This window comes from Haemaphysalis longicornis, unplaced genomic scaffold, assembly GCF_048455015.1.
Source record: "Haemaphysalis longicornis isolate Haplotype H1 unplaced genomic scaffold, Haemaphysalis longicornis Haplotype H1 scaffold_1, whole genome shotgun sequence".
Classification (NCBI taxonomy): domain Eukaryota; kingdom Metazoa; phylum Arthropoda; class Arachnida; order Ixodida; family Ixodidae; genus Haemaphysalis; species Haemaphysalis longicornis.
In genome coordinates, this window is record NW_027526203.1 from 474,708,292 (window position 1) to 474,732,923 (window position 24,632).

A 24,632-nucleotide genomic window follows, 5' to 3' on the forward strand; every position below is an offset into this window, starting at 1 on the left:
CTCGCCGCACCGTGTGTCGCGGTGCCCGGAATCGCTCGGAATGGATGCCAAACCTCCGCGGCCGGTCAGCGTAGGCTTAGCATTGTGGCAGATATCTGATCGCTGCTTTTAAAATCACCGCTGATAACAATCCCTAACACGATTTTTTAACCCACTAGCATCTACTTTCTTGCATGTGTAACTTCTTTCCAGCGATCAGACTGATTCGGACGAGTGGCGACAAGCTGTTGCTACCATGGTCTGCGCTGGTGAAAGCTGCAGCGATATTAAAAAGCGGATGACAGCGAAGACGTCGCCGGCCTAATCACCTCAGCTGTGGCCAAATAAAGTTAGTTAATTTAGTTAAACTTCGTTAGTTAAATTTAGTTAATCGGGTGGCAGAACTCATCCGAGTCTGACTATTCAGACATGTCGACTGCGCGGGCGAGTGCAGACCATGTAGAATCGTAGCAAACTACGCCGCAAACGTCCCTGACGTCACGGGTTTTTGATTGACGTCAGCACCAGCAGTCCTTGTGGCTGCAAAACCATGACGTAACACTGTCCGTCCTGCATTTGAACGGCCATTTGGCACGCGACGACCAAATTTGAAACTGATTGGAATAAATGCATTGTCATTAATTCTATGCTGGCAGCTGACCGCTTTTGGTTCGATTTTTGTAATTGCTGGATCAATATGTATTCTTTACAGCATAAAAACCGAAATTGAGAAATTTAGTGTCAGTACTCCTTTAAGCTCCAGCCACTGTGGTATAGGCGGGAACAAAGCCGCGGGTCGCTGCAGCTGCACTCTTGAATAGAGCAGACATAACAACGTTACCCTACACCGACATCAAGCCACACATCAGACAACAACTTTGCAAGAAATGGCAAACACACTGGAGTGAACAGACAGACAACAAGGTACACGTAATAAGCCACACTTGGGACAATACACCACTGACACACGCAATAGATACACAGAAGTCGCCTCGGCCAGATTACGGATAGGGCACACACACATTCAACACACTCCCACCTGCTCACTGGATCTCGAAGACCTCTGCGTAGCAGGTGTGGAGACGGCCTATTCGTGATCTACACCCTCATACAATGCAAGGCACTAGAAACAACATGACGCAAACACTTCTCACAACTATACAGACAACACAATCCACTACACCCATCGTACTTTTTAGGGAACGACTTCATAATTACCCACAAGCATACTTTTAAGTTTCTTAGCGATGTCCAATTTTTACACCTCCCTACTTACCATGCAAGTTGACACCCTGGCCCTTTACACCAGTCATCTACATTGTTTTTTTATGTCATTTCACGTATATTTTTAGTTAAATGTTTCACATTTCCTATCACCTCGTCCTCATAAAACAACTTTTCCTTGGCGCTCTTTGCCCTTAGTCAGCCTTGTGCCATAAAACCCCAATCACCATCAAATACCTAAAAACACACTTAGGGGAAAACATGGGATCATCAGTATGATGGGTGTAGTGAAATGTTGCATCTGTACAGCACGTTGTCTGTGCCTGGAGCTTAAAAGGACACTAAAGGGTAAAAACAAGCTGGCTTGTATCGATAGATTACGGTGCTGAGAATCTAAATACACCATTCTCGCGACCAGCAGTTCTTCAATAACGCAGAAAATGCCAGAAACGTGAAAGTGGGTGTTGATGCCTGTACGTTTTTGGGTACTGTATTTACTAGAGCCTAGGCTGATACAGTATAATCCCGCTACAAAGAAGTCCGCTTCAACGAAATTTCTGCTTCAACGAAATATTTCCAATTCCCCGTCACCTAGCCATAGAAATAAATGTAACAAAGTCCTCGCCACAACGAACCACTTGTCTGGCTTGCTTTCGCTTCAACAAAATTTTCGATGATTTGGGCTGGGTTTGAGCAATCGTAATTTGCGTTAGAGCATATGTCCTAGCCAATTAGCTAAATTAATCTCTGGCGGATCCAAGCTTTGTTCTTGCCAATAAACATGGAACTGCCTGTGTCCCTCTCGCGTCGTAAGCATCTCACTGTTTGTGTAAGGCCGGGTTCAGACTGTTGCCGCAACTGCAGGGGTGAGACAGCTGAATCAAGTTTGGGAGCAGTTTTTGGAGCAGCGAAATCTCGATTTCGGAGCAGAAGAACCTTGGTTTGGAGCAGTTAACGACATTTATTATGTCACCTTAGGTGCCCCAAAAATCAAATTTTTGGCAACTCGGGGGGAAAAGAGCACTTTTTCATCGGTTTTGAACGTATATAACACTAAAACAGCCTTTTCATAAAGTTTTTCTACCAGAGTACCACGAGGTATCAAATGCACTACCTTGTTACAAACCATTTTTAAATTCTTAGGCTCTATGTATAGATAGCATGGAATTCCGTTGAAAATATCGAATTAAAAAACTAAGCAATCGTAAGGCGTTTTTATTATCATGGGAATGCCGAAATTATTATTTTTGTAATCCCAGACTCGACTTTAAGCACAAGTGTAGAGCCATGGCAAATGTTGCGCAAAGCGAGATGACAGTCGTCGCACCCCACCAACTTTTCCATTTCAAACACTAAGGTGCACGTTCACTACGATCGATCGTAATTTGAGAACGTTGATATGTTTAGCCATCTCCCTTTTGGCATTAAATTTCACTTCAGATAGATAAACCATTATTAACTAGCATGCAATAATAGCCCGTGCCGCTATCGGATACTGCTTGAACATTTTGCGGTGATGTAGCCTGCACCGCCCCTTTTGAAGTGTTGACCGTCCCATTTCCGCCGCTCGCAAGCTCGCTGTCAAAGGCAGCAATAACTCCGCGTTTAATAACAACGCAATGAGTCCGAAATTTCACTTCAAGCGCGCACCGTGCCTCACACAAAACGCGGCGAATTCGCGGGCACCGCGTTGTTTTTTATGAGCTCCACCTTTCGAGTGGCGCAACTTCCCGTAACAGATCAACCAACTAAATGTAAACCTAGCCACCCCCATAACCAAAAGCACAGTAGAAATCTGCAAAGAGCGGTCTGCCTGAACTAGAGTGAACTAGCCTGAACTACGAGCAACTGCTTCGCCCGCTGGCCATGTTTTCTGATCTTCACCATACCAAGATGGCGGCGCCCCGCATCCGTACGTAATGTCGTTCCGGAGATACGGCGCTCAGAAAATTTCCGTTTTGTCATTAACTTGAACAAGTTTTGTCGCCTCAGTAAACATTAGTATTTTTATACAGGACTTTGCAATGATTTTCGATGGGAAAGCTTTAAAAATGTACAGATATAACATGTGCAACCCGACATTGTCACTTCCGAAAAAACTATTTCGGGGACCATTTTATGCGGGTTTTTTATTGAATGATCAATCAATTAATTTTTACAAACAGCATCAACTTGGGGGGTAATGGATATTATGCGGTCAGTAAGCATTTTTCCCCATGAAACTGATGGGAGCATTAAAATCGTTGGCGGTTTTGGAGCAGTTTGGCGCAATTTTACCAATTTTCAAGCTTTTGGAGCAGCCTGGCTCAGGAAAACAAATTTGTACCAAATCTGCGCACTACGCGCAGCTGTCTCACCCCTGTGAATAGGCATGCTCCTGAGGATGTGAGAAACTTTTCGATGAGGTGACGTCAGGCACCTAAGCTTCAGGGTGGGTTGCATGCATTGATGTCACCTACTAGAATGAATGGTTCAGGCAGCTGATCTATCATAGCCTCAGGGCTCTACAGCTGATAATCAGGTGGAATGTAGAGCGAACACACTATTATTAACCCATAAAAAATTATTTTTGGAATGGAAACAGCTTGCAGGATGTTGTCCAGGCAGATGGCGTGACAGGATGAAAATTTCCAGGCAACGATGGCCACACCACCTCATGATGGTGAATCTGCTGATAGTTCACTACCGCTAGCAGGGAGGCAGTGACGTGTGGCCAATTTGGCCTTCAGTTGACACTTTTAAAAGCTGCCAAAAGTGTATCTTGATTTCGCATGGTTCTGGTGCACCTTCGCACAGAGGTTAATTTCACGCTCATGGTGTGGCCTGGCTCAGGCAAAGGACTGTGTAAAAATGCCGCGATTGGTGCAGCTGCCTCACTCCTGGCAATGCATTATTTGTGATGTCAGCTACCGAAGCGTCTCTCGAGGGCTACGGGAGAGTCCCACTTTTGCCTACCAGCAGGCAGGCACTCGTACCTGTTCGCCCCGGTAGACGACGTACTCGGGGTATGAGAGGCCCCCCACGCTTGGCCGCCCAATGACTGAGTGGTGGCCGGGTGGGGCATGCGCCATCTTCATGGCACTGAACTGCAGGAAGGACTTGCCCAGCGTCACTCGGCACAACAGCATTTGCCTGCGGAAGGACACACAATGACTGGCACGCACACACAACTGGTGCTTTGGCGAGGATAATGCTAGGATCAGCTCGAGTCCCTGCCACCCCACAACAGCGCGACACAATTCACCTCTTCGCCTACTTCCCATAAGGCAACTGATCATCTCTTTTCGCCCACAGAATGTCGACAGCGCGCAATAGAGAAATTGAAAGGCACACTGAAGTGAATTTGCCAAACTCAAACTCCTGTTTTTGCTTGCCCTGCATAGACTGGCTCAAATTAACGCACTTTTCATCGTTTATCCAAACGAGAAGGCGGTATTTATTTTATAACGCCTGAAAGAAGAAAAACTGCCACGCGCCATTTGCGGTGGCTGCAGCAACTAACCGCAGTGATGTCAGGTAAAGGTGCTACGTGATTGGACGTTCGCGGATGTGTGGTCGTGCTGCTGACGGCAGCGCTTGTTCACCCAGCGCAAAAAAGTGCTTCCTGCTCCCTAGTTTTGCGCTCTAGGGTAAAAAGTTTCAGTTGATTTTATTTCCTTAGTACCTACATTAGCTTCGGTGACTCTTCTCCCGCCTTCCATTGGTCTTCGATTTTCCTACTGGCGTACCAGTCAGCGAAGCGTCGCATGTGTGCTCGCGCAGTGCTTGTGTGGAGCGACCTGGACTTGAGCTTGATAGTGTACAAACTAACAAACTAAAGATAGGCACATTTTTCCATTCATAAACTTGCCATGGCTTAGTTTCAACTGAGCGAGCGAATTGTGACGACCCATCGGCGCCCGGCGGACTAAACGCTGAGCCAACTGACTCTGTCGTAAGGTCGGCGAGCTGTGCAGTAGCGTCATTTTTCCTGATGTCACATGAAAACGCCACAGCAAATGGGCGAGGATGCAGAGAGAGAGAGAAATGACTATTTGATGCCCGAGATGGGTTCTGAAGGGTAGACGACTTGGGCGGTCTCCCTCTCTCAGCCATCAACCAGGATTCCTTGGATCCTTGCGGTGGCTTCGGCCATCCGGACTGCTGTGAGTTGTGGCGCCGGTGGGGAGCTGAGCGTAACAGTCTCCCATTGTTCTGCAGTCTTAATTTTGTATCTTTTAAGTGTATTTACATTGTATTTGCTATTATAGCAAGTCACATTTTTTTTGGAGCTCATGACAGGACCATATCATGTGGTGTAGGTCGGCTCTGCTGTTGCATAAGTGCAGAGGTTTGAGTAAAGGACTGGATAGCAGCGGTTGAGGGAAACAGGGCTTGGAAAAGTGCTTGTCTGCAACCGACGCCACGTGACTGCCTCTTTCCTGGAAAGAGTGTGGTGGGCCGGTGGATATTTGCATCTGGATAACCTCTAGTGATTTATCATATCCCTGTGTGTGACTAGCCTGTCTTTGTGAGATCTAATAACGTGTGCTTGCTCTTGGCTTTCCTGCGAGGTCTCGTGTGGGGATGATGGTGGCTGTGGTGGCGTCGTAGGCAACACAGCTCGGTTGACCAGAGCTCGAGCGGTTGCGTGGGCCAGTTCATTCCCCTGTAGACCGCAGTGGGCCGGAGTCCATACCAAAAGAATTTTTCTTTGGTTAGTGGTCTTCTCTAACAGCGAGGCTGCTGCAGGGGAGATACTGCCTTTCGCGAAGTTAAGCAGCATTTTCGAATCGATTTTTCTACTAAATAAATTCGCGTTAACACACCCAGAGTGGTCAAAACATGGCCTAGGGACTCCGGACTAAAATTTCCGCTGGTAATCCCGCAACGTTACAAATCCCTTCAGTGTCCCTTTAAAGGGCGATTTCGGAACCTTCCACGACGCTCTCAGGACGCCTGGTGCCACCTGCCACTTTGCAGAAGAGGTACACTCTTGTTTTCTGTATTTTCTGTGGGTGGGGGCAATGATTTTTAAACCTGCCACAAAAAGGAAAATGGCGCCATAGTTGAAGAGCAAGATGGCCGTGTGCACTCAGAAACACCGCAAACCTCACAATTCTACTGCATCCCCAACCAATTTCAGTGATGCTACAAGCAGCAGCGTCTGTGGGCACTGTGGAATTAAGGGACTTGAGTTTTGAGACTGACACCGATGGCCAGGTTTCTTACGCTTTGTTTTGCAAGCCCTGTAGCCCATTCATGTGCTTTGTCGATGTCAGTGGGGTGCCCGCAATATTTGGTCAAGACTTGTTGCCTCCTTGCCAATGAAGGTCAGCATTTTACCCGTGGAGAGACCCTGGCGTAGACAGCTTTGCAGCCATGCAGAACTCAAGCTGCTGGAATTCGTTTTCTGTAGCTGGGAAATGTTCGTCGTTCATTTTGATTAACAAGTTTGCCAACAAACGCAATGTGGTACGGGTTTTGTCCCCAGACAGAAGCAGCCAAGCCACAGAGCACGGAACCACAGGACGCTAGGAGACGACAGGGCGAGGAGAGACGTGAGCACCAGCCAACTTCCCAGCACGCACTCTCCACGAGCTCCACACTGTATTGAAAACAGCTGTATTGAAATAATCTGATGACGGACAGCTGTAAAATCGAAAGTTAGACCAGTTGGACTGCGCACGGTTACCGGCAGATTGCACACAATGGATGAGGAACACCCTCCTACTTGAGGCATTTCTTACCTTTTTCAGTGAACGGAACGGGAACGATGCATGCGTGGGAATAATAAAAGCCGAACTTCACTGAACCGGAGTTTTTTCTTACATAAAAAAAAACTGACGAGGGCAGACTCGCCTCCGAGTGCACCACTTCGAGTATTCGATAGCCCTGTTTTCAATCTCACCGGAGTCGCGTTTATCGGCAGCGGCCTTGTTCTCGACGATAGAGCGGACCGTCTGCTTAGACAGGCCTGTACCTCTGGCAATGTGAGCCTGTTTTTCCCCATGTTCAACATTGTTAATTACGCTTAATTTATCCGACAGTTAAATCAGCTACCCTGCCGCTCATGCCACCGGTATGGCTAGCCACCATACCAACCATACCACTGATACACACGGTAAACAAAGGGTGCCAGAGTACCTTGCCTTTTTATCTACAAATGATGTTCTATGGTAACCTCAGCATCAAGGCAGCACTGAAATTTGTTTTGCTTACACCTTGAATTCATGAACCTGCAGTCAGCACATAATGTGAACGTTAAATGAAGTAGCAAGTAAAGAAGTTGTGCGAAGTGCATCTTCGTTTATCATGCTATCTTATTTTATTCAGATTTGAAGGTGATGACTTGAAATACATTTCGCAGCATTTCAATATGTGCCCGCAAACACACTTAGCAATGAATAAAGACGGCCAAGTGAGTTTTTTTTTTTTCCCCCAAGGCTAGGGTTTTGATAACTGCACTATGACAATCAATAATAACTGCTCGTACGCGACTGAAACAGGATGGCATGGTTGATACTAACACGTCCAGCAACGCATGCCGACGCAGCGGCTGGCACGTGACTTTGCCGGTCTCATGCGGTTACTCGCCCTCTCCTCCGTGTCCGCGCGTTGCCGCCGAACGACGCCGACGCTCGCGCCACGCTTGTTTTCGTGTCTATGTGGCTAGGGCTTGATAGAAACAGAGGCAGGCCTTTCCCTCTTATTTTAACTTAGCTTTACGCCATTTCTGAAAGAGCTCTGTAGCTAGTCCTTGTAAGCCAATACACCTGACAGAGGACAACCAGACCATGTCAAATATGGGGTTTTGCTGCCCACAAAAAGGTTTGTTTCACAGCCGCAGATGAGGAGCTCCTTGTTTGAACAAGGAGTGGGGCTTAACCCAGGGTTCGTACGGGCTTCAAAAGCAAAAATTCAAGGGTTTTCAAGGACTTTCAAGGACCAGAAAACACATTTTCAAGGTCCCTTATGTTTTATCTGGGATTATTTATAACTTTCTCAACAAAATGCGAAATTTTGATATTGCCTAATACCTAAGAACATTATTGCACATTTAGATAGGCGCTATGGGTTCCTGAATGCTCACCCAGGTTTATTATTTTTTTTTTCATAGTTTATATTTAAAGGTTTTTCTTTTTTCTTGGTGTTTTGCTCAAGCTGTTTGATTTCAAAAGTTAGTTAATGTTGCCTGCATCTCCTGCTTTGTCAGCAAGAGTATCAGCTGAAATTAACTCAGCAAGTGTTGCTGCAAGGCAGGATGAACTATGTACACGTCCACCATTTGCACGTAAAAGCAAACGCACATGGAGCGTATAAGGCACAGCAAACATGCAACACAAGGCCGTCCACAGACTAAATGGAACATGCAAGATAGAGAACAGAAGCCGGCTTTCACGAGATTGTATCGTGACATGAATTCTATTGAGGAGTGCTGCTCCCAATGTTGCCTCGTAATAATGAGAATCCACAACTCGTAATTTCACGCAATACACTGAAACTTGATTGTTACAATGTTTCTTTACATTTGTAGCACCTAAAATTCACGACGAACACTTTAAATTCTTGTGAAAAGATAGGGCCATTGGTTCTCTCCAGAAAAATCAAGGATTTTCAAGGACCCTTTAAAAATTCCAGGATTTTCCAGGCCTTGAAATTTACACTTCTAAATTCAAGGCTTTTCAAGGTTTTCAAGGACCTGTGCGAACCTTGCCAACCCAAGTGGGGAGGCATCGCCTTGGGTTTCCATGGCAACTTGCGCTTCGCCCCATGCGTTGTCAAGGAGGGCGGCCTGGGTGGAGGCCGCAAGAGCGCACACGCCATTTTTCAGCCCCTTGAGCTCACAGGCTAGAGCAGGGCTCATGGAGAGGCCCGGTCAAGAAATGTCAAGGGCTGGGAGCTGCTGCTGCTGCTGCTGCTGCTGCTGCGGGGAGCCCGCTAACACTCGGTCACAACTCGGTGGTGGACGCAGAGGCAACGATGCAAGCGCCACACCCTCACACCAAGCTTCTCCACCAGCCAACCACGGAGTAAGAAAAGAGTTGTGCTACCACTGGGCCCAGGCGAAGCATGCACAGTCACCAACAGGGGAACAAAGGCACATCACAACTTCGTCGGCGCAACGACTCTTGGGTCGGAAACACGACGCTTGCAGATACACCTGCCATGCGTGCAATGCCAGAATAAAACAACAGCGTGCACACCACAGCCAACATTTGGACTGTCCCCTAGGTGTAGCCAAGGCTACAAGCAGCGGGAGCCACTGAACCCTCGTCTCTTCCGAACAGCACTTGCCTGTGGCAGATGTAGCAGGAGCGATCTTTGTGTATCGGGCAGCCCGTTCCTCCACAGGTGCCATAGACATACTGGTTGCTTTTGGACGAGTTTTCTGCAAAGTAGATGCCTACAACGGGAGGAGAGACAAAGCGCACTCATTTACTTGTTTATTTCAAAGCAACCCTAAACACACACACACACACACACACACACACACACACACACACACACACACACACACACACACACACACACACACAGAGAGAGAGAGAGAGAGAGAGAGAGAGAGAGAGAGAGAGAGAGAGAGAGAGAGAGAGAGAGAGAGAGAGAGAGAGAGAGAGAGAGAGAGAGAGAGAGAGAGAGAGAGAGAGAGAGAGAGAGAGAAACCCTGCAATGAAATTAGCCTGTGGCCATTCACAGGATACAGTCGGATCCTGCTACAACAAAATTGACAAGACATGCGAAAAATTCCTCTGAAGCAGAAATTCCTTGAGGCAAAATCTGCCCTAACACACCACGAAAGGGCAAGAAAAACAGCCCCGCATATTATCCGCATCATGGACCGCATAATGCAATGCTTAGGAAAAGGAGCGACATGCAATTATGCCGTGTTTATTCAGATAACGAAAGTACCAATGGCTACTTCTTTTTTACCTGCACGTCAAGAGCGCATTACAGGGGGGGTTCAAGAAATGCAGTCGCAAAACAAAACATACTGCAAAACATATCTGTATCAGGCTACACTGGCGGCAGCGTAGCCGGAAACAGCAACTATGGGTCGGGGGGTATATAAACCGTCGAAACAATAAAGCTTCCTCTTTGCTGCTCAACCACTTGGGTGTGCGTGTCGTCTCTCATCGGCTGATACATGGCACAGCCGACAGCCGAATTATCGCCGTAATGTTGTAACCCCGCTTCGGACACCTTTGCAAAAATGGATGCACTACGTCAGCCGCCACCGCTCGTGTGCTCGGGCAACCTCAAGGTAAACTGGACGCGATTCCAGCAGCGCCTCGACATCTTCATGTTAGCGACCGGATTCTCCACAAAAAGCCCGCCGAGAAAGTCGCGCTGCTCCTGCACGTTGCCGGCGAAGAGGCGCTTGAGGTGTACAACACCTTCACGTTTTCCGACGGAGAGTCCCGTGACGACTACGATGTGGTAGTGAAAAAGTTCGAGGAGTACTGTGTCCCAGAGAAAAATGAGATCTACGAGCGCTACGTGTTCCGAACAAGGCAGCAAGCGTAAGGTGAGCCCTTTGAGCAATTTCTTCGTGACCTGAAAATCAAGGTTCAGTCTTGCGGTTTTTCAAGTATGGCCGAGTCTATGTTGAGGGACCAGGTCGTCTACGGAATCCGTGACAAAAAGCTGCGAACAAAGCTGCTCAAGGAAACGGATCTGACGCTGGAAACAGCCGTTCGCCTTTGTCAAGCAACGGAAGCCGCAGATAGGCAAAACATGGTATGGAATGATCAAGAGAAGTGCGTAGACGTCGTGCGGCCGGAGAAGTGTGTCGATGCCATGCGGCCGGAAAAGCACAGGGTCCGGCGCTCAAGATGCACAAGGTGTAACACACTGCACGATGACCGAGCCTGCCCAGCCTTCGGGAAAACGTGCTTTCGGTGCGGTAAGAGCAATCATTTTGTTGCCCGCTGCCCTGCAAAGCCCGAGAGCCGGCAGAGCTGCTGCATAACCTCAACGGACCAAGCGCGTGGGAAAACAGCTAGCTCGTGCCAAGAGAACACTGCCAGTGACGAGTCGTCAGGGGAGTTTGACATCCTGGATGTTGGAGTGTGTACGATTGCGTCGCGTCCAGAGTGGCTTGTTACGGTTGGTGTGGGTGCAACAGGCAAACTCTCCTTAAAAGTCGACACCGGGTCGCAGGCCAACCTGTTGCCCTATTCGCTGTACAGGAAGCTCAGCAAGAATGCTTCTGTCCGGCCCAGCCCAGCAACACTTCGAAGCTACACGGGAGGCATAATCAAGCACATAGGCCTGGTTACTCTCCAGCTGAAGATGAACGGCACCACAGCGCCAGTGGACTTCTTCGTGGTCAAGAATGGACATCAAGCCCTGCTTGGCCTGGAAACTAGCGAAAAACTCGGCTTAGTATCGAGAGTCGACTCTGTCAAGGAGGAAGACATTGTTAGTCAGTTTCCGGACATGTTCTCAGGAACTGGTTGTTTGGGCCGCCCCTACCATCTGACTCTGCGCGAGGGAGCCCAGCCAATAGTCCAGCCAGCACGGCGTGTGCCCCAAACCCTGAGGACGCCACTGAAATCGGAGCTGGATCGCATGGAAAAGGAGGGCATTATACGCAAAGTTCCCGGCCCCAGCGAATGGGTAAGCCCACTCGTGTTGATAAGGAAAAAGGATGGCTCGCTCAGAGTGTGCATGGATCCGCGGGAGCTAAACCAGAACCTAAAGTGAAAGCAACGGCCAGTATCAATTACTAGGCGGTACGAGCGGGGTGAGCATTCCTCCAACACCCGGGCTTTGGGGTTCCATCCCACATCGCTCTGTAAACGAACTACGTCACCAGGTTGCAGTTGCGAGGGACGACAGCCCTGCATTATCTGCTTGTGCTTTTTCACTTGAGTCCCCCTTGCCTTTCCAAAGTCGGGAAGCCTAGTCCTAAGCCTCCTGCCCATGAGTAGTTCGCTGGGTGACCGTCCGTCCTCCAAGCAGACCCAGCCAGTGAGACATGCTAAAACGGTTGCACGAAGGTCACCTGGGCATCTCCATGTGTAAAGCTAGAGCAAGGCAACTCATGTTTTGGCCGGGGATGAATGCGGACATTGTGGCCTTTGCCAACAGATGCTCAGCGTGCAAGGCACTTGCTTATAAACTGCCACAGGAGCCATTCCGGATTCGTGAGGTACCCAAACACCCATGGAGCAGGGTAGGTGTTGACCTACTTGAGTATGCCCATCAGACCTATCTTGTGGTATACGACGCACAGTCAAACTTTTGGAGCTAGAAAAGTTGCAGAACGCAACTGCGGCAGAAGTCGTAGATAAGCTGAAGGCAATCTTTTCCCGTCATGGCATTCCAGTGGAGGTGAATTCGGACAATGGCCCTCAATTCACCTCGCCCGAGTTCAGTCAGTTTGTGGCCAAATATAAGTTCCGTCATGTTACGTCAAGTCCTCGTTATCCCCAGTCTAATGGCCTCGCAGAAAAGGGCGTGCAAGTGGCAAAACGCATCTTGCGTAAATGTGCTCTGACTAGTGATGATCACTAGCTGGGTCTGCTGAACTATAGAACAATGCCCTTGGAGGACGGATGGTCACCCAGCGAACTACTCATGGGCAGGAGCCTTAGGACTAGGCTTCTCCACTTTGGAAAGGCAAGGGGGACTCAAGTGAAAAAGCACAAGCAGATAATGCAGGGCTGTCATCTCTCGCAACTGCAACCTGGTGACGTAGTTCGTTTACAGAGCGATGTGGGATGGAACCCCAAAGCCCGGGTGTTGGAGGAATGCTCACCCCGCTCGTACCGCCTGGTAACTGATACTGGCCGTTGCTTTCGCAGGAACAGGAGACACCTGCTTCGTACAGAGGAGTCCCTAGACGACACCTTGAGCGACACCGACTCCAGCATTCCGCCACAGCAGGAAATCCTCAAGCTGCTCGAACCCAGCCAGCCAGTACCGAACCCAGAAGATGTAGACCATCTTGCCCAATCCTTGCTAGGGGTCACCACTCCTACACAACAGTCACGGCCTGTACCAAGGAGATCTACCAGACCTCGAAAGCCCCGCGTCAAGCTTGACTATGACGAGCGGTTCAACCAAATTCCGTAATTCTTAAAAGGAAGGAAGATGTATCAGGCTACACTGGCGGCAGCGTAGCTGGAAACAGCAACTATGGGTCGGGGGGTATATAAACCGTCGAAACAATAAAGCTTCCTCTTTGCTGCTCAACCACTTGGGTGTGCGTGTCGTCTCTCATCGGCTGATACAGTATCTACCGAGCTGATCACTATCGGATAGCTGCTAGGCCGTTGGAAGCCCCCCCCTTTCGCTTGTGGCAGGAGCTGTGCCGTTATCTTAACCTCTGAGCAGGCATGGCGGCAATTGACCTTGGCACGCAAGCCGCCCACGCTTGCATATACAGTAAAAGCTTGTTAATTCGACACCCGCTAATTGGAAATTCGGATAATTCGGACGGATCTATCGGTTCCGGCCAAAGCGCATGTTAGTCTATGGGACCAAACCTTCGTTAATTCGTCAGAACTCAGCCCCGCACCGCTTAATTCGGACATGGATATTGTGAGGCAGATTAAAAAGAACATAAAATAATTAAATGCCTCAGCCTGTGCCTCTAGGTACAACAGGCTGACGGCTGCCGCTACACACAAGTGTGGTAAATTAGCAGCGCTGGCACCACTGGAGTGAAACCGAAACCTGAGAGGCATCGCCATCGTCATCAACTAGTGGGAGCGATCGCAGCGTCACCGAATGCTGGTGTCTTCTTTCTTCGCTCCACTGCGTTTGCATGCCACCACCATCGTGCGCTACAGTGATGGCAACGCCGGCAAAGCGGCAGAAGTACGAAGCCAAGAACTTGGCGACTAAAGTGGAAGTTTTGCAAGCTTTGAAGAACGGCAAATCGCGACAGCACGTTATGACCAAGTACAACGTGAAATGGAGCACGTTGGGAACGTACGTGAAAAATGAACAACAGATTCTTCAGGCCTTCAGATATCAGCCGGAATCTGCGCGAAAAGGCAGACGACTATTACAAAATACTTCAGCAAATAAAGGTATGCTTCTTCAACGTGATTTTAATGTTGTTTTTCCTGTTCATTCATTAATTCGGCATTAGGATAATTTGGACATTTTTCCCGGTCCCGTGAGATCCGAATTAAGGAGCTTTTGCTGTATTGCCAGCATGCGCTCGTGACACAAACCCGCAGAATGATGCAGGTTCAAGACTAAACGCCAAAACATTATTTTTTATTTTGCCTTTAAAGAGTTGTGAAAGGAAAACTGTAATGACAGCTGCTCACAATGCATATGGCGCCGCACTACCAGCAGAGCACATTTGCGCCATTTCAACTGGACACAGACTGGCTGTAGCTCCGGCTTGGCGAACCGGGCCCACGCCTCATGTAAAGACGGCCAGCCACATCATTATCACCATCAAACAATAGCGTCCGTCTACGAGTTTATTGTTTATGAATGGTAACGTGGGTGCACGGCACACATTTTCGGGGAAACTAAACGCCTTGATTGCATAAAAAGTTACAGATAGCTGGCATTATGCTTAGCTTATAGTGAAGTAAATGTTAAAACCCAGTCCCAATGAGCGCAAATTTCGTTGAAGCGAAAGCAAGCCAGAGAAATGGTTTGTTGTGGCGAGGATCTTGTTGCATTGACTTCTATGGCTAGGTGACGGGGAATTGGAAATATTTCGTCAAAGCGGAAATTTAACTGAAGCGGAGCTTGTCGTAGCGGGATTATACTGTACTACTGTTCTGTCATGCGACAACGCCAAGCGGTGGCTGGCATAATGGCGAACAACTAAGCATGCGAGCCACTAGCCGATGCGCTTTTGCTGTCATCATCTGCTGTGTTGCATCACATGACACGTAGTCACACAGGGGGCAGCAGGTGCATCCTCATGGTGTCGTTACACCAGGGGTGGAACAGGGTGCATCAGTTTGGAAGCAGTGCTGGGAGCAGCCAGAAAGGCCGTTTGGAAGGGAGATGGCACAGGCTGCTGTGCCAGCACCCCCTCCCAATTAAGTCTAATCTATTTATATTCTATATGAGGCATTCTACTGTGCACCAGAACCTACTCAAAGCCAGCAACGCAGTTCTTTCTTGTACTATATCTGGAAATTTACAATATGCGGAGTTACATGGCCCAGCGAGTGTGCTGCGTTAAAGGGGATCAGATAACAGGCTTCGCTTCATGTCCGGTAGATGGCAGTGTTACGCAAACTCACATAGGGTGCCTCGATTCACACGCATCTCCGCCGTACTGGCATCGAGGGACCCTAAACTCATTGCAGCATTCCATCAAACAAGGCGTTTGCTTGCATTTTTTCAATCAAACGGCAGTTTTAGTGTGTGCAAAGCAGAACATAGTTTTGTCTTCGCCCGCCACAGGGTTGCGAAGGTCGTCGAAAGCACACCGCAGACTACGTAACAAGAGCATGTTAGAAGGCATAATTAACCCTTTGAGGGTCACGGCCGTACACGTACGGCATCGGCAAACACTTTCAAAATGGTCAATGACGTACATGTACGACATTGCTTGTATCTTTAAAAAGCGCGCCTTTTCTGCCAACTTCTCTTGCTTGGCATGTGCTGCCACACTTCGGAAATATGTCAAATTTTTTTTCTTGCGCCGAGGGCTCTTTTTATTTTTTTATGATTTACTTCAGCGGCGTGCCGGCTATCGCTTGCGCATCGGACAACGAGAGGGCGCGCTGGGTATCGCCCACCAGGCACACGGGCGCCTCTCGCTTCTTGCGCCTGCCACAGATCAAGGTCGCCTGCGAAACTGATGCGGCTCTTTTCTCCTTTTGTTTTGTATTTTATAAGCGGTGCACCATCTATCGTTCCCGCATCCGGCCGCGTGTGCCCGTGCGCACGCAGCAGCTGGTTTCGGTATTGTCCTCCGGGCGCTTCCCGCTTTTTGCACCCGCGAAACTGATGTCTATCTGATCTTGATTTCTCAAATGGTGCCGGCTTATTACTCTCTCGTTTTTATTTATAATTTGTCTTGTGTTACTTGTGAATAAACCACATATATGTAACAACACAAACGATTTTTTTGTCACTTTATGGTCACCCTAAAAAAATTACGATCATTTTTTCTCGAAATAGATTCACCAGAAGAATTTAAATCAGCAATAAAAAAAAATCGACCCTCAAAGGGTTAATGCTGGACCATCCTCCACATAAGTAAAGCTAACCCCAAGTTTACAGGCGAAAATTAGCAATTACCTCACAACAAAGGCGAACCGAATTAACAAGCGAGGGCCAAAACCAAGGAGGTTTAAAAAAAATCTTCTGGAGTGGAGGCGCCCGCCCTCTGGTGACGCCGACGGCCGCCATGTTGCTCCAGGCAAAAAACGTGCCGTCGGTCGTTTGGGCCCCCGCCGTTCGCGCCACTGAAAAACAGTTGCCGCGTTTGTCCCTTGTTCTTTTGTTCTGTGCGGATTTTGTGCAGTTCTAAAGGAATGTGACACGATTCCGGACGTTATGGTGAGCTCGTGTGTCGCCTTCGGCTGCACTAATCGTGCGAAGCAGAAGCCAGGAATCACTTTTCATGTGTAAGTACGCGGGAAAAAGCGCTTTCAATCGCTTGTCTCCTTCGGCGCGCTACCTCATTCGAGAAGCGCGGTTTCAGCTGAAAACTTACTTTCATTAGCATTTTTTAGCTGGCGAGTAGAAGTTGAATAATCTATTTTGTGCGTGTGGTACCGCAGGTTTCCGAAAGACAAGACGCTGCGTGACGCATGGCAGCGTGCTGTTCGGAGAGATGGCTGGGCGCCTAAGAATGCGGACGTTCTCTGCTCGGAGCACTTTGAAGCCAACTGCTTTGACAGGACGGGCCAAACGACCAGACTGCGACCAGGGAGCATTCCTACCATTTTTCCTGCGTTCCCTGCGCATCTACAGAAACCAGTGAGTACCATCACGAATGTACATTTTCGCCACGGTAAATAGGCTATAGATTTCCGAATGTGTAGGCACAGTTTCTCGTTTCCTACGTGCTGTTCAAAATCACACCACTCTCTGACAAAGCGCGCATCACGTACACTTACTTGTCAAACTTTTTTTTTTCTTTTTTCACTGTGCGTGCATAAATATGGGCACGCTAAACTTCCGCACCGAAACTATAAAAAGATCTCCCGAGGTAGTAATCCCGTTTCTAGCCAGTCTAAGCAGTGGGTGGGACCATTATACCCGGCTTCTGAACTTTGGGGCATAACTGATTTTTTTTTTCTTGCAGGCGAAAAGAAAGCGAGAGGCCCCTAAGTGTCGGACTGCGCTGTCACCTGTCGTCAGTGCTGAGGCAGCGGTTGAAATGCCATCTGAGCCTTCTTCGCCGGCTAAGGATTGGTACCGTTCCAAGGCAGAGGAGTCTGCACAAGAGGTTCTCCAACTAAAGAAGAAAGTTAACACACTGCAGCAATCCAAAAGAAGACTAAGCAAGCGGTGTGATGCGTCAGAAAATTTGATCAAGGAGCTAAAAGAGAGGAAACTTTTGTCAGAAAAAGGCCTTGAGGTCTTTGAAGCAACTTTCTCACCTGAAATTCAACAGCTTCTTGTCCGAGCCCATGAAAAAACAAACAAGATGTACCCCCCAGAGCTACGTGCATTCGCACTCACTCTGCACTACTACTCTGCGGCAGCGTATGAGTATGTGCGGTCGAAATTTAACAACGCTTTGCCTTCGCAACGTACGTTGCGTGAGTGGTACAAATCTGTAAATGGTGATCCGGGTTTTACCTCTGAGGCTTTTGATTTTATTAAAAATTTAGCCAAAAGCCAGGACAAGCCCCTGATCGCAGCACTCATGATGGATGACATGGCCATCAAAAAACATGTTCAGCTTGTTGGGAAGAAAGTGGTAGGCTACATCGATCTTGGAACAGGTATCTCCGATGATAGCCTGCCCGAAGCGACAAATGTCTGAGTTTTTATGCTCGTCGGCATGAATATGCGACTAAAAATACCTCTGGGGTATTTCTTCATCGAGTCTCTTTCTGGATCTGAAAGAGCTGCACTAACGCAAGAATGTCTGTCGAGACTCTCGTCAACAGATGTTGAAGTAGCATCATTAACATTTGATGGTGCCACCTCGAACTTCACTATGGCTCGGTGCGTAGGGGCTGACCTTAAGTACAGCTCCCCTAAATTTGACACAAGCTTTAACAGTTCAACAGAACAAACAGACTCTCCAAACAAGGTGTCTGTAATTCTAGATGCATGTCACATGCTAAAGCTTATCCGAAACTGCCTAGGGTCTGTAGACCACCTTGTTGACCTGAATGGATCAGAAGTCAGGTGGTCCTTTATTGAAGAACTCGAGAAGTTGCAACGGGATGAGGGACTGCACTTAGGGAACAGGCTGACAAGAGCTCATATTGAGTGGGCAAAACAAAAGATGAAAGTTCGCCTTGCCGTGCAAACGCTCAGTTCATTTGTGGCAGACGCACTCGACTTCTGCGAGTCCACGTTAAAGCTTCGGCAATTCAAAGGCGCACATGCTACGGCTGAATTCATACGGATTTTTGACCGTCTTTTTGATGTCCTCAACTCAAGAAACCCGTTTGGCAGGTCGTACAAGGCAGCTCTGCGAAAGGCAAATGAGGTGTCCATGAGGACCTTTTTTGAGAAGGCTGAATTGTACATAACAAAACTCAAGGACGCAAAAGAAAAACCAGTGATCGAGAGCCTCAAGAAAACCGGATTTGTGGGACTCCTGATCTGTATGCGCAGTGTCACAGCACTCTTCGATAGGCTTGTGGCAACAGGGAAGCTGCAGTACTTGCTCACCCACAAAATGTCTCAAGACCACCTGGAAGCATTTTTTGGTTGCGTAAGAGGAAAGGGCGGCTATAACAACAACCCCACTGCCTGCCAGTTTACAGCTGCCTACAAGCGTCTTCTTATTAGAACAGAGGTCGCATCATCAGAGGCTGGAAACTGTTCTCGGGATATTGTGACTGTTCTCTGTCCCTCAAGCGACGTAAGCCTTGTTGAGTCACCAACGTCTCTGGCGTCATTAAGACGATCATCACTGTTGCAGCCACCCGACGATGATAACGATTGCACCCAGCGGGTGGACTTCCCCACAAGCCTTTCGCCTGTTGTCGGCGCAGTAGTGCCATATATAGCAGGATTTGTGGCACGGAAAGTCTATGGTGGCACATCTTGCGATGAATGCTGCTCTGCACTGCTCTCTAGTGAGCTGCCACCACTAACAGCTGTGAAAACAAACGGTGGTCTCGTGGCGCCATCGAAAGACGTCTTGAAGATCTGCCACACTGTGGAAAAAGGGCTTCGTGCCCTACAGGTTCAATGTAAGGACCTAAAATCGTTCGAACAAGCATTATTTTCTGAGTGAGAGCCTCATCTGTTGGACTGCGATCCACTCGACAATCACATCTACGTTTTGGCGAAGAAGATTGCCAACCTGTATATAACAATCAGGCTTCACCACATTTCCAAAGAAATCAACCGCAAGAACTCGCGCAGTGGGGTACGAACCCAGCTGACAAGGACTATTATATTTAAAAATCTGTAAGCTACAGATGAGAACCAGCGTTGAACAAAGCGGAGCAGCTGGTATATTCTATATTTTTTGCAATTTTAGTGTGTTGTTATAGAGTTGCCTGATATAACCTGCGTTTTGAGAATCAGGCCGTTTTCGTGTGAATTGTTTCTGTTTTATTGTATGTGCTTTTGGAAATTGTATAAAGCCTTGAATGAATAAAAACTCATATACCCCTGTGTTGCTTCCATCGTGAGCCTCATTTCGAGAATTGCAAGCGAATCTGCACTTACAGCAGCTAACCGTTGTAATGCATATTCGCTAATACGTAATCGCGTACGGCTCACGTATAATATCGTAACTGACGGCTTTGTACAGATCTTGTTTATCTAACACGAAGAAAAAAATGCGAGTAAAATTAATTACACTAAGTGCCCCGTTTCATTCGAAAACACCGCCACGGAAGCGCGCTGGATACGTTGTCTGCGCTCTCTCTTGCCTGGAGCAAGATGGCCGCCAACCGGTTTCCCTGGCTTCACCCGCTTGCGTAGGTGTGAATAGGGGACCTCCACTCCAGAAGTTTTTTTTAAACCTCCTTGGCCAAAACCCTGTTTGTTCAATACATGCAGCTACGCTCGTCAAAAGTGGTAGACTAAATTGAAGTTCGCCTTCAACATATTGCAACCTTCCATACAGATATTATTCTGCTTTCTATCTGTTTGCGATGCGGCACAAAAGTATTTCACTCACTTTTGGTTATTTTCCATTGATTGTGGCGCAGTGGCCAGCACCACGAAACACAACCGTGCAAATGCAACATAAATAAGTCCAAAGTGAAGGCGGAGAAGGCGCGTGGTGCTGGCGGCCTTAATGTTAAGCAAGAGCCAACTTCCATAGGCACTCATAGCCTCGATGAAATCAGAACATAGCCGCACTGAAACTGAAAACACGGTGTTCCAGCGAAGTTATCGGGCACGGGGCATCACGGTGGTCGTATCTTGCCGCTCAATTCGGGCTCTGCAATGCCGAACGGCACAGTAAGTTTGGCGCAAATGGCGCAGCTGTGCCACCCGTTATACTCTCTGCCTACAGGAGAGTTCGCAGTTGCACACGTGACAACATGCGATGCAGAACTAGCCCATTCAACGCAACCATTCAGAAATGCGCAATGGCTGAAGCCCCTAGCGAGTCATGCCTTCGTAACACAAGGTTCGAGAGCGGTACCACAAAAAAGAATTCTGGCACAAGACTGTGCCTCTCCTCGTGAATGGCGCTCAACCTGGCGATTAATCTCTGGCAGCCGCCCCCAGCCGTCCCAACTGTGCAGCTTGCAGGTGAATGCGCATTTGCCACGAACCAGTGCAGCCCTGCTTCCCCAGCCTGTGCAAGCACCCACCGGCTCCAAACATGCCCCCGATGTAGGCATGCCGCTCGTCGAAGCCCTTCTGGACGATGGCATTGATGAAGGGCGAGCCGTGGAAGAGCATGCGCTCATTGGACTGGCTGTGGTTCTCCTCGGCCACCTCTTTCCTCCGGTGGCAGTAGCGCTCCAGCAGCTTCCGGTTGCGCACCTTCTGGATCTGCAGTGAGGGAAGAGGGTGTACGACTTATGTGCCTCTCCAGTGGTGCTGGCTATATCCTCGGAGCTTGCCAGTCAGCTTCTCAAGCCAAAATCTTCAACATATTTTTCGTGAGCTCTCCCTACTTGCACTGCATGTGGACAGAAGTTTTCTTGTTTGCATTTGCCATCCCCAAGTCAGCCCCCATATCATATGCGGGGTAATCCAGACGTTCAATGCTTTACTTTTGTGCAAGGTTTGACAGGACCATGTTAATTAATCGTAAAGGGCACGATTGTATTAAATGAGGGCTCCACTCCAGAAACAGCCCCCCTCACCTCATTATGAGTGCACCACTCACCTTGATTATGTTGTACCGCATGAACACTCCTCCTGCGTAGCCATTGTCTCGATGTTCCCGTATTGTAGCTTGGAGCTGCAAATAGATTTACTTCTGAAAATTACAATGCTTCAGAGAAAGCCTGTTCTAGCAAAATTGGAAAGGAATCTCAATACTTTTTGCCATCATCTGTTACTCTGTTCTAGCCAGAGGAAACTGTCACAGCTATGGCAGAGCAGCGAAAAAAAAAACTGACCTTGAAGGGACCCTGCAACACTCTTTGAGCAGTGCAAGTAAACCTGCGCGACGTTTAGATTACACTTCCAGGAATACCCGAGCCAAATATTATACGTGCACGTGAAGTGCTGAGCGCGCAAATCGCTGTGAAAGACGCGGAAAAACTGACCGCACTCTCTTCAGTTCTCCTCCATTCGGGCCATGGCTGTCCGATCGGCTGTCACTGGTCAACTTCGCGGCTAATTTCTCTCATTTCCTGTGACGATCTGCTGCCGTCGGCGCTGTGTGCGAATTTCTTCTATGCCTGAACCTGTAGGCACAGTTTTGCCGGTTTTTTTTTTGCGTTTTGAGTGTGCGCGAAATTTGAGTGATAAGCTCAATACTTCCTTTTCAACCAGACCACTCGACAACAAACTGTTATTGCTTCAAAGACTCCCTACCAGCCCGAGCGTGCACTTGCGAGCAGGCAGCCATGCCTGCTTTTTTGTGACACCTAACTGCAAACAGACCCCTCCACGTTTCGGAGGAAAGGAGGAAACTCCCCCGGCCTGTCATATATCGGAGGCCGCCGGAGAAGACGCCGCGAGCCGCCCTCCTCTCCGGGAGAGAGCGCGCAGCTTTCGTCGCGTTGTCAGCGGTAGAGTTGAGAGGGAACATTTATGCGCGATTTTTCATCGCACGTAGTTTCAGTGATAGTGAACTGATTTTCATAATTGTTGCGGGAGGAGATTGCTGGGACGATAGACTTTACCTTAAAATACATTCCGAGTAGTCGACGGTAAGTGTTGCAGGGTCCCTTTAAGAAATTCACAGCACACCCCGTCTGCTTACCAGATGTTAAGGGCATGCACCCTGATTTGCATCAAGGCAGAACCCATCTCAACAAGCCAGGCCACCCAGACTGGCAGGCAAAGGCAGCTTGCCTTCCCGTCGCAGCTACAGCAAAGACTGGCCCATCCCCCCGTTTCACGTCTGTGTTGATGGGACATTTAAGGGCTTGGTAAATATATTATGCCATTACTTGTGCAAGTATGGAACCCCCAGGCTATGTTGTCACCCTTTTGGCTGTGTTAATGCAACTTTATTCACTGAAAAAATCAAATTAAAAGTGCTGCTTCCCTTTCTACACCTTCCTTGCTGATTCAGGAACGTTTCCTGTGATGCGCTGAGTTTTTTGGACTGGCTTGACTGTGCCTGCTGCATGGCTCGCCAATCAAAAGCACCAACTTGTCATAAAGTGAAACTGGGCCCCAACGCGATTTGTGCCCTCAAGAATGTGGCTCCATTTTGTTAGTTTGTACAGTGTACTAAGCTTGGTAAAGTCCATCAAGTCAAAATAACTCCATAATTAGTGCACATGGGTCATTCAATGTCACACATCCCAGACACTGAGCTCGGGCATTTCCGATTACACTATAGAAATCATGGCCAACCACTTTCTATTACTACTCACTCTTGCAGCGAATTTTTGGAGGAGAAAAATGTTTTCGTCTCCTACAGCAATTTGAATATTGAGGCAGTGGTCAAAACCTGTGTAGCATAAAAGAATTGGCAAAAATAAAATCACGCATGAAGTGTTTAGAAGTACTGTAATTGGTAGAAAAGGAATCGTGGTTCCTCCATACAGTCGGCTGACAGTGCTGCTTTGTCTCATGATGCGCTCGGTGATGAAGCAACGTGGTGATTCTGGACCTTTTTTAGACATTTTTTACGGCTTTGACACATTTTACGCAGCCAATGCTGCTGCACTGTAAGCAGCACTGAAATCTAAGGTTTGATGAAATCTCGTCTGGTCAGTAAAAGATTTGTAGTTGAAGAAACTGGTGATCACCGACCAAAGGTTTGTTTGAAAAAAGTAGTTTCGGCTTCCATACGGAAGCCTTGTTCACTGAGCAGAAAGGCACGAAGCTCAAAGCTTTTAAGAAGTGCGTTGAAGTAATCGCCCAGGCAACTTGAATACGTAGGCGGGAGATTGCCTGCATTGTGGTTCAGGGTTTTTTTCTGTAGTTTTAATCATCAGGGACTCAAGATATCGGCGTGGCAGCAATTTCCTTTCTCTGGCAATAACTGATGCTTCGTCCCAGCCTATTTTGTGTGTCGTGGCTTCCACGTGTTCCGCAAGCGCATTCAACACAATCTTCTTGTTTTTAACGTCATCCTTGTGTTTGTGCAATCTTCTTTTGAAGTTGCCGCTCTCGCCAACATAGCAAATTGCAATAGTCGCAGTCTGCGCAGTGAATTTTGTACACCACCCCAGGGAACTTCTCTTTCTTGATTCCGTCCGTGACAGCCACCAGCTCGTGCCTCAGCTTGCACGCGAGGACATTGTACGAGCGCAGAACCCTAGCCAAAGACTCGCCCACGCCCGGCACGTAAGGGATCACCGCTCGGCTTCGGCAAGGAGGACCAGCGGGTTCTGATGGGCATGATGACCGTCGTAGCACGAAGTCCACAAAGTGATTTGATTGATTGATTGTGGGGTTTAACGCGCCGACGCAACGCAGGCGATGAGGCGCGCCGTAGTGGAGGGCTCCGGATTAATTTTGACCACCTGGGGATCTTTATCGTGCGCCGAAATCTCGAACACACGGGCGTTTTTGCTTTTCGCCTCCATCAGAAAAGCGGCCGCCGCGGCCGGGAATCGAACCCGCGACCTCGTGCTCAGCAGCGCAACGCCTTAGCCACTGAGCCACCGCGGCGGGTAAGTCCACAAAGTGCTTGGGGTAGCCGCAATTGCCGAGTTCTCTGCGCACTTGGTGTAAATCAACAGCCCCGTCTTCTGGCCGTGAGCAGA

At 48.4% G+C, this 24,632-nt stretch overlaps 1 protein-coding gene and 1 pseudogene across 3 annotated transcripts in view; one reads left to right on the top strand and one right to left on the bottom strand.

Annotated features, from left to right (window-relative positions):
- Tnks (tankyrase) overlaps nucleotides 1-24,632 on the bottom strand; it is a 110,677-nt gene that overhangs the window by 12,797 nt on the left and 73,248 nt on the right. For both annotated transcript variants that reach the window (XM_077688219.1, XM_077688218.1), the window contains 4 exons: nucleotides 21,623-21,697; nucleotides 21,099-21,282; nucleotides 9,481-9,589; nucleotides 4,179-4,335 (listed from right to left, as the gene is read on the bottom strand). In XM_077688219.1, the coding sequence (XP_077544345.1) occupies nucleotides 4,179-4,335; nucleotides 9,481-9,589; nucleotides 21,099-21,282; nucleotides 21,623-21,697 (525 nt within the window). The remainder of the gene's footprint in view (nucleotides 1-4,178; nucleotides 4,336-9,480; nucleotides 9,590-21,098; nucleotides 21,283-21,622; nucleotides 21,698-24,632) is intronic.
- On the top strand, nucleotides 12,788-17,460 carry LOC144156281 (THAP domain-containing protein 2-like; annotated as a pseudogene). The gene is made up of 3 exons (XR_013319734.1): nucleotides 12,788-16,751; nucleotides 16,908-17,106; nucleotides 17,435-17,460. The product of XR_013319734.1 is annotated as a THAP domain-containing protein 2-like (transcript).